General features: G+C 38.2%; 1 protein-coding gene across 1 annotated transcript; it reads right to left on the bottom strand.

Moving 5' to 3' along the window:
- Nucleotides 1-282: 282 nt before the first annotated feature.
- On the bottom strand, nucleotides 283-9,866 carry LOC149502576 (uncharacterized). The gene is made up of 3 exons (XM_089729232.1): nucleotides 9,308-9,866; nucleotides 6,595-6,742; nucleotides 283-536 (listed from the first exon to the last, which is right to left on the bottom strand). The coding sequence occupies exons 1-3, from the start codon at nucleotides 9,740-9,742 to the stop codon at nucleotides 349-351; spliced, it is 771 nt and encodes a 256-aa protein (XP_089585358.1). The 5' UTR covers nucleotides 9,743-9,866; the 3' UTR covers nucleotides 283-348.
- Nucleotides 9,867-10,088: the final 222 nt, after the last annotated feature.

Below are 10,088 nucleotides of genomic sequence, written 5' to 3'. Positions count from 1 at the left end.
GAGAAAAGCATAAGTTTATTGCCTCACTCCAAACCTCCCTTATACACTGATTATTCACACTCGAGTTTTCAATACAGATCGATGAACAATATTCACAAATTTTCATTTTTGACACAGGCACTGTGCGTGTTTATATTTTACCGTCATTTTTTATTTTTGTTTCTTTTTTCGACTATATTAATATTGTAATTAATGGTAATTTATTAGCACTTAGAATTAGAGCCACTTGCTCCTTGGGTGAACTAAAATAAATAGTACTCGAAATCATAATCTTGTCAATAATCATATTTAAAATTAAAATGTTTTATTAGTATTCCTAATGATTAAATACTGTTATAGCAACATTTCTCATCCCATTAGCTTCGGTTGATAAGATAATAGATTATTGAAGAATTTCATATTCCTAAACTTATATCTAAAATATCCTTTCTTCTTCAGCCGCCCCATCCGCTGCAGCGTCCTGACGAGAGGCAGGAATCGATACAAGCTGCTCAGCTCATCGCCCAAGCAAAACAAAAATGTAGACTCAATGTAATCTGGAAAATGTAAGCATCGATATTTAGCTCTCCGAGTTTCGTTCCAGTATTAAACACACAAACTTAATTGAAAAACATGACGTCAAAAGTTTCGAAGCGCGCCCTTTTATATTTTGTTTTGCAGTTACGAACAACTCGAAAATTCAAACATCAGGTTTTCCGTGAAATGAAATTTGATAGTTTGACTCATGACAAAGGAATGATTCAGTGCTGCAAACGTGAATGTTAAATAAAAAAAGTATTTTATCATATTTCGTGAGCGCTTGCATCACAGCCCGGCACATGAAAATTCCCGATGAGTTTTTCCTTATTTCGCTAAAGTTTCTGGTTTTTGGATGGTTTTAAACGCAAGAGTGCAAATAAATAAAAGCAAAAAATTCCAAATCCAGCCCCATTTATAGACATGCCTTCGAAATCTAATGTAACGTTTAAAAAAAATGGGTTTTTATATAAGATTTTTAGACAATAATTGGCATAACTGTAATTTTAAAAATTGCATAAAAATCGAAAGATCAGAATGGTCTGATATAAAGTACACGTTTAAAAATAAATGCGAGATTAAAATCCAGAAGTGTTTTTTGTTTTCTTCAAATAAATCACGTACGAATCGCGAAATTAGAAATTTTAAAACTGCGTTTATTAATTCTAGAATGCAGCAAAAAAAATCCAGTCTCATTTATAGACACACCTCGGAAAACAGTCAAAGCTCTATTCCCACGCCGCGAGTAAATTTAGAATGTAGTTTTATATTTCGCCGTCTGTTTATTTCGTTTTCTAGAAAAATCCCTACAGAGATCTGTCTGGTTTTCGCAGCTTAGATATTTGCAGTTTATGACCAGAGTCAGAAGTGAGCATTAAAACGGTAATAAAATTATTAAACTTCCTTAATGTTTAAATTTAAAAGAAAGGCGTTTTTAAATACTTTTCTAGAAAATGTAGACATCTTCCGTTATGCTAAGAATATTCTTATTCAATAAAAAAGGTAGGTGTCGAGATAGAGCGGCGGAATATTATTACCTAGAAGCAAGAGCAATTCAAACTGTATAGTTTATAAGAGAATTATGCACTTAATTTAAACTATCTATACTTTCATACTAATTTATTTCTCAGACGGCTCACCTGCTGTTAAGTGGTTACCGGAGCCCATAGACATCATCAATATAACATCAACAACATCAATATAAAAGCCACCACCCACCTTGGAGCATCAGCTGTAAGTCTCAGTACAACGGCTGCCCACCAATAAAAACCAGAACGCATTACTACTAGAAATACGCAAGGTTTTTTTTTTTTTTTTATTGCCTTTGTAGGCCGACGGGCATACGGCCCACCTGATGGTGAGTGGCTACCGTCGCCCATGGACTTCAGCAATGCCAGGGGCAGAGCCAAGCCGCTGCCTACCGCTTAATACTCTCCATAAGCCTCGTTTGAAGAAGGACATGTCATAGCGCTCGGGAAACACCGTGGAGGGGAGCTCATTCCATAGCCGGATGGTACGTGGCAAAAAAGATCTCTGGAAACGCACTGTGGATGACCGCAGTGGCTCCAGGTAGTATGGATGAACTCTACTCCGGTGGCGGGCGGTGCGATGGTAAAAACGAGATGCTGGTATCATCTCGAACAATTCCTCAGAGCACTCCCCATGGAACATACGGTACAAAATACAGAGGGAACCGAAGTCCCTCCGCAGACCCAGAGGCTCCAAACGATCCGAGAGAATGGGATTATCGACAATCCGAAGTGTGTGGTACCTACTCATGTGGTAGCGCGCCACGTGGCCTTGCCCCTTCATATCGCCCCGTAAACCTCACCAGGGGGAGAACGCCTCCTCCAGTGGCCGAAGTCGGGGTCACAAGACACCCTACCACCAGATATTACATAAACTGTATTTTCTCGAGGGTTTGATCTTTATTACGCAATGTTATTTCTTCATAACGGAAGTCATTCATGAACATGTTGTCTTCTCGCATTAAAACTGTACAATCTCAAAACTTACTAATTTTACAGCTGAGTGTTTTATGTATGTGATATTTTTAATATTAATCATCTTTGCAACATTTCTTTTTTAATTTTATAACAGTTACATTATCTGTCTTTTAAAGTAAGATAAAATTATGTGTTAATTTTGTTAACAGTAGTCAAAACATAGGTAAACAAAAACAAAAAAAAAAACTAAACTACGCTCTTTTGGCCGTATTTATGAGAAAAATACTGGTGATACCAAATGATTCCGGAAAATTCACTCAATTTCGAATATTTTTGGAAATTGTACACTTTTAATGCGAAACGACGAAGTGTTAAGTATTTCATTAGAAATATTGGTGCCTTCCTCTACACCGGGATATATGTTTTTTTTTTATTTTTATTGTCTTTGTAGACAGACGGGCATACGGCCCACCTGATGGTGAGTGGTTACCGTCGCCCATGGACTTCAGGAATGCCAGGGGCAGAGCCAAGCCACTGCCTACCGCTTAATACTCTCCACAAGCCTCATATGTTGTTGAATACGGCATTCGAAAACCTGCATAGTTGTATCGCTCGATACTAATGCTCCGGGCGTTTTATCCTTTATGCCACGACAATTTCTATCTAATTAGAAAGCATCTATACGTATAATGTTAAAAAATGAAAGTTTGTATGTTTGGTCGTTTATTACATGAGACTACTATGGACTGCGAGAGTAACATCTTGGAGCGGCCCAACAAGACAGAGAAGTCGAGGGAGACCAGACCTAACCAGCTGGGAAGATGACCTCAGACGAACAGCTGGCCCAAATGGATAGACGTAGCACAGGATAGAGACGCCTGGGCATCTTTGGAGGAGACCTTTACCCAATCCGGGGATCTTGCTAACTAAATTTTACAACAACTGTTTTATTACAAAACTGTCTTATTTAGCATCCTAAATATTAGTATATACATTTCAATTTATTATTTTTAAAAAACTTTGTAGAGGCAAGAAATAAAGGCTTATTATTATTATAGTGTATTAAGCACTGCCACGCCTGGGAAGACGGCAGGACACACTCCGGCGAGGTGGGCAACAATCGGCCGGAGCGTTAGGGACTATTGGGAGAGAAACCGGCGAACTATACGGGCATTGTCGAGCAAGACCGCTTTTTGCATCTGGGCCACCACCAAGTTTTTGTTGAGACCAAAAAAAAAAAAAAACTTTTTTGTTATTATTATTATATAAAAACGTGTTCGCTTGTGCGTGATACACCTTCGCAAATCATAAACTTTATTGGTAGTTCATCAACCAGCCAGTGCTACAAGAAAATATATTTCATTCTTTCTGAAATTTTATTGTGCCGGCGAAACCACGGGGCATCATCTAGTTTAATAATAATATAATTGTGACGCGGAACCGTGTTGGAGGATAATCGTGTTGAAGGAACCACGCGGTTTGATGCAATAGGTTTAAAAGGAATTAGGTACGAATTGAATTCCAATTGGATTATTTGTGAACAAATTTGATTAGTTATTAACTGCCTGTTGTGTATAAGGAAGAGTTAATACACAAGGCATAGACTTTTTAGCTGAGATTATTAGCCTTAAATAATTTTTGTCTTTTATTTTAACTATTATAGATGGACAAACAAGAACAATGCTTTCGAAGTTTTGAAGAGTTATTAGTGTACGTAAGCTGTACAACGTGAAAACATAATCTGCCTTGGGGCATGAGTTTAAAATCTTAATTGAATTTGTAATAAACCCTGTACTACACACCCTAACTGTGAGGTCGTTTGGCACACAACATTAACCATCAACCCAGCGAAAACTATTTCAGAGGGGAAGCTCCACACGGATTTCCTCCCGGATTAGGAGGAGGAATCTCACACCCCCGATTACTCTCTTTAGACAACCTTTACCCTGGGCCAGGAAGGTCAAGTACATGGGCGTTACCCTGGATGCATCGATGACATTCCGCCCACATATAAAATCAGTCCGTGACCGTGCCGCGTTTATTCTCGGTAGACTCTACCCCATGATCTGTAAGCGGAGTAAAATGTCCCTTCGGAACAAAGTAACACTTTACAAAACTTGCATAAGGCCCGTCATGACTTACGCGAGTGTGGTGTTTGCTCACGCGGCCCGCACACACATAGACACCCTCCAATCTTTACAATCCCGCTTTTGCAGGTTAGCCGTCGGAGCTCCATGGTTCGTGAGGAACGTTGACCTACACGATGACCTGGGCCTCGAATCTATCCAGAAATACATGAAGTCAGCGTCGGAACGGTACTTCGATAAGGCTATGCGTCATGATAATCGCCTTATCGTTGCCGCCGCTGACTACTCCCCGAATCCTGATCACGCAGGAGCCAGTCACCGTCGACGCCCTAGACACGTCCTTACGGATCCATCAGATCAAATAACTTTTGCATTAGACGCCTTCAGCTCTAACACTAGGAGCAGGCTTAGGGACCTCGGTAACCGTACTCGTCGAACTCGACAAAGAGTTCGCCGTGCAACGTAACCCATGAATCAGCTCGCTGAGTTTCTCGCCGGATCTTCTCAGCGGGTCGCAATTCCGATCCGGTAGTAGATTCATTCGCGAAGCAGCTACTCTTGAGCTGTTAGGTCTCCTTCAGAGGCGCTCCGGGTAGCTGTTAGCAAATCCCACCCCTCCTGGCTGAGCCTTTGCTCGCCCACCTGTCCTGGTGAAACTGGAAAGGCCTCCGGGCCACCAGTAATCTTTCAACCATAAAAAAAAAAAGACATTAATAGTCAAAGTGACGAGAAATTGTTTGTACATTCCCTATTATTAGGAGATGAAACTTGGTCTGTACCCGGTCATCGTTCTCGTCGAACCCGTCGCTTGCGACGAAGGGCTCGGCGAGTAAACTAACCCACAGACACAGCCCACTGAGTTTCTCGCTGGATTTTCTCAGTGGGTCGAGTTTCCGATCCGGTGGTAGATTCTGCGAAGCACTGCTCTTGTCAGGGTCAGTGTTACCAACTTCGCTAGGTTTAAGCTCACATACCTGTTCGGTTGTAACGCTGATATAGAATAGGTAAAAAAAAAAAATTTGGTCTGTACTGAGATATACACCAGCTAAGTCTGAGTCACATACACCACTATGTATCGTTATGAACTTCGGTCCTTATTTCACGATGTAATTAATATCCATTATTGTGGAAGTCATTCGTGAATATGTCATTTTTTTAATATAAAAATTTGAATAGTGAGTTGTGGTAGATGGTAACCTACCGTTAGCGAAGTACACCAGCCATTGTATCTATTAGGCAATAACAAATAATATATTAATTAGAACGTGAAAGAATTCTATAAAACTAAGTTTTTAGGCAGTAACAATTAGAAGGTGAAAGAATTATATAAATCGAAACCTTTTTATAAACCAAAACTACAATTCCAGCTGAAAGCTGAGATGCAATCTCCTTAAACGAGTTAACCGGAATACAACGATGTCTCTAAATAAAACAGCGAAAAAAAAGTCATATGTTTAGTTCGGAAGTTCGTATAAAGCTGTTACGACGACAAGTAATAACCGACAGGAGATTGCATTGGAGGGCACGGGACGTCTTGACGAGCTTTTATGAGTAGAGGAGGGTACCGCTTATAAAACATTGCTTGCACCTTTCCAATTTTATTTCAAACAGGTAATAATGATCGGCTTGTTTTATTTAAAAAGTATTTATATCTATTTTTTTTTATTGCTTAGGTGGGTGGACGAGCTCTAGGCCCACCTGATGTTAAGCGGTTACCGGAGCCCATAGACATCTACAACGTAAATGCCGCCACATATCTGGAGATTTAAGTTCTATGGTCTCAATATAGTTACAACGGCTGCCCCATTCTTCAATCCGAAACGCATTACTGCTTCACGGCAGAAATTGGTAGGGTGGTGGTACCTACCCGTGCGAACTCACAAGATGTCCTACCATCATATTTAATTTATCAAAATTTAAACGTTTTAAATAGGGTAGTTAGCGGCTTGGTATTGCTGAAGTCCATGAGTGACGGTAACCGCTTACCACCAGGTGGGCCGTATGCTCCTTTGCTTGCTGGGGCAATTAAAAAAAAATACACTAACTTGAGCTGGAGGCTGTCGGGCTCTTGTTTTCCCACTTCATTTTACATTGTGCCACATCCATGTAGCAATGGTTCTGGAACATTAGAGCCGGCTCCCGTGCCACCACGCCCGCCACGCCGCACACAGGCGCATACGTATCCGGACATTTCTGAGTTCAAAATTGTCATTGTAAAATTTACGGCTTTTTCTTCCATTTCCAACTGGAAAGGCAAAGGTGTCATTCCATACAGCCTAATCTTTTATATATATTTTTTATATATAAAAAAAAGGTAATATGAAGTGAAATGAAGTTGATTAATATGAAACATGGCATGAAATGAAATGAGATGATATGGGATGAAATATAATCGCAGTAAAATGGTGGTCATTCACTGAGACTCTCTCAGTGGACTTTTTGGAGGATCCCGAGAAGCTACGTTCAGTGGCTTTGTTTCATTTGCCCACATTTGTGCACTTTCACAGCTACTAAACAGTTAACAAACCATCGTTATTACGCATTTAAACCTGAAGAAACTCTAAATAAACAAAATAAAATAAATCACACAGCTTCACTCCTCGCGTTCCCGCCAAAAAGTCTTCATTGGGAAGTTTATTTTCATTGATCGATTGTTTTAGCATAGACAGGAATGCAAACTGACGATCTATTGACATCACAGAATAAGATCTTTGAAACGAGATAAAACTATAGTCTATTTATTATACAAGGTCCCAAAGCCGAAAAGTAGGCCAGTGTACCTACTTATTACTAGATAAAAGCTTAAAGCAACGCTCTTTTGCGAAGCTCATCATAAGTAGTTGTAATTTAAATAAATATAAGACTTACGAACAACAAACCAACGCTGAAATACGCGTTGGTGGGAATTACATCCTTCCCGAAAATACACAATCTTTGAGAAAAACTAATGAGAATTCTATGTTTTTTTTCTCATAACAGACGAAAACTAACACGCTATTGATATGTAAAATATCCGCACGTTCCCTGGATGAAATTTCAGTGCTACATATGCAAAAATGTGAAACAAATTTTCCATTGGAAATTTTGAATGCCTTACGAGAGCTACTACACTAGAGCGTAGTCCTCTCTCTAATTAAATACTTCCTGCATACTACAAATCTCTTCGACTACAATATTAATTAGTTATATGTTGTATGATTTTATTAAGTTTGTTAGATATTTGCTGCGTTGTGGTGATTTGCCTCTTGCGTATCATTATGACATTTTTGTAATAAGGTAAAAGTGTAAAAGGGGAATTTTGTTTTTAAATTTGTACAAGATTGATACGATCTTGAAAATTTACGAGGTGTTTTAAATAATATTGTTCTTCGAAAGTAGCTTCTAATGATGGTTTTCTTTTAATTATAAATTTATATTTATTTCTTACAAGCTAACACGGCAGACTTCGTAGTGCCTTAATCGATAAATAAAAGACAAACGGGGGGGGGGGACAAATGAAAGGAAAAACAAAATTGTTATTTTTATTTAATTCCGAGCATTTTCATATTTATCTACCTTTTAAACCTTCTCTGGACTTCCACAAATAATTCAAAACCAAAATTAGCCAAATCGGTTCAGCCGCTCTCGAGTTTTAGCGAGACTAACGAACAGAAATTCATTTTTATATATCGACGCTTGAAAGGCAAACGTGACTAAGCGACAATGCGTGAACTTTACAGTAGACTAATTTAAAGTTGAATTACCTGAAAAAAATCTATTTTAACGAATCTAGTCGTAGGATTGAAATGATTTTAATAGACCTAGAAATATTGTTTTTTTGCGCATCGAATATGGTTATTGGCAATCATTTATGTACAAAGCAGTTATTGTCGCTTAGTCACGTTTGCCTTTCAAGCGTCGATATAGAGATTTCACCGTATTTTCTTTCAAACCTTAGCTTTGGTACAAAAATATGTTTGCAAAACATCTCCATAAAACGTATGAATAAAAAATTTCAATGTTTTTTTTTTCTTAAGGAATTATCACTATTAAACTATAAATTTTATAAGCCTATATTATATGCAATATTTACTAATCTTTTGCGCAAGTAACCACACTATTATCCACTTCAAATTGAGTTTCTAAAATATGACAATCTGATAAATAAAATTCATTCGTTTGCACCGGAATGAAAACTGCTAGGACTAGGAAACAAATTCAGTCGAATATTCGTCGGGCCAAAGGAGCGAATTCATTTATGAGTCGCTCAATGGTGAAATATCCGTTTGACACGTAGAATCCCTTTTTGAACGGTCCACTGAACATACTCACTTTGAAAAGTGTGAAAAATGCACGACAGGAACGCGGCGACAAACTTTTTCCCCGATTTTTTTGTTATTGATCATTCGTGCTTTGCTAATTTGGTTTCTATTGAATTAAGGTAGTGTTATTGAGTCACTTAGTATTTCGGGAAATTGGCAAACAATTAACAATTTTTTTTTAAATAGTGGTAGGACCTCTTGTGTGTCCGCGCGGGTAGGTACCGCCACCCTGTCTATTTCTGCCGTGAAGCAGTAATGCGTTTCGGTTTAAAGGGTGGGGCAGCCGTTGTAACTACACTTGAGACCTTAGAACTTATATCTCAAGGTGGGTGGCGCATTTACGTTGTAGATGTCTATGGGCTCCAGTAACCACTTACCACCAGGTAGCTCGTCCACCCAGGCTGTGAGCTCGTCCACCCATATAAGCAATAAAAAAAATACAATACAAAGTACTCACACTGGGACATCTATGGTAACACGATGCCAAAGTAGGATAATGATAGTAATCTTCAGAGATATTCTTCGGTATTTTTACCCAAGGTTCAAACACTTTAACTGGACCCGCGTATTTTATCAGCATCCTTCTAGAAGTTTCGTTCAAGTCTTTTTCAATTTCTCTCATAGGCATATCAAAAATATGTGTTGCAGCAAAGAAATTGTTAACTGTTTCATTAACATTGTTACCGCCAAATAAGGCAGCGTTTACAACAAATAGTTTTCCATTTCCATTTTTTTTGTCTCGATAATTTTTAGAACCTACGCTGTCTATTATGTCTTTAGGATCGTTGTTAAGGTTTAGTTTATTTTCTTGGCTTATATTAGGAATAATTCCATGACAAATATTTTCTTCGACTACTTCAAGCTTCAAATCATTTTCGCAATTAAATTTCATAAAGTGACAAGTATTTTCGAAAAGTATGGCCTTGAAACCGGAACCGTCTTGTCGTAAAGCACACACTGACTTAGAATCTTCATTACAGTCAATATTAAAACAATTATTTGAAATATTTTTGTTTAGAAATGTTTTTTCTGCGAATTTGTTTGATTTATTAAAATCCTCGCTAAAGGCTTTTTCGCAGATTTCTATATTTATTAATCCGTAAGCTGCAAAAGAAGACAATGTTATCAAGCAAATTAAGGATTAAGGATTTTATGATAGGATTAAAGATTAGCTTCTCCGGCTGTTTTTATCAAACAAAACCCATACAGTAAAAGTCCGTAGGTTTGTTTATTTGCTC

Source organism: Bombyx mandarina, chromosome 08 (genome assembly GCF_030267445.1).
Source record: "Bombyx mandarina strain Sakado chromosome 08, ASM3026744v2".
Taxonomy (NCBI): Eukaryota; Metazoa; Arthropoda; class Insecta; order Lepidoptera; family Bombycidae; genus Bombyx; species Bombyx mandarina.
This window is presented reverse-complemented; position numbering and strand designations above follow the sequence as displayed.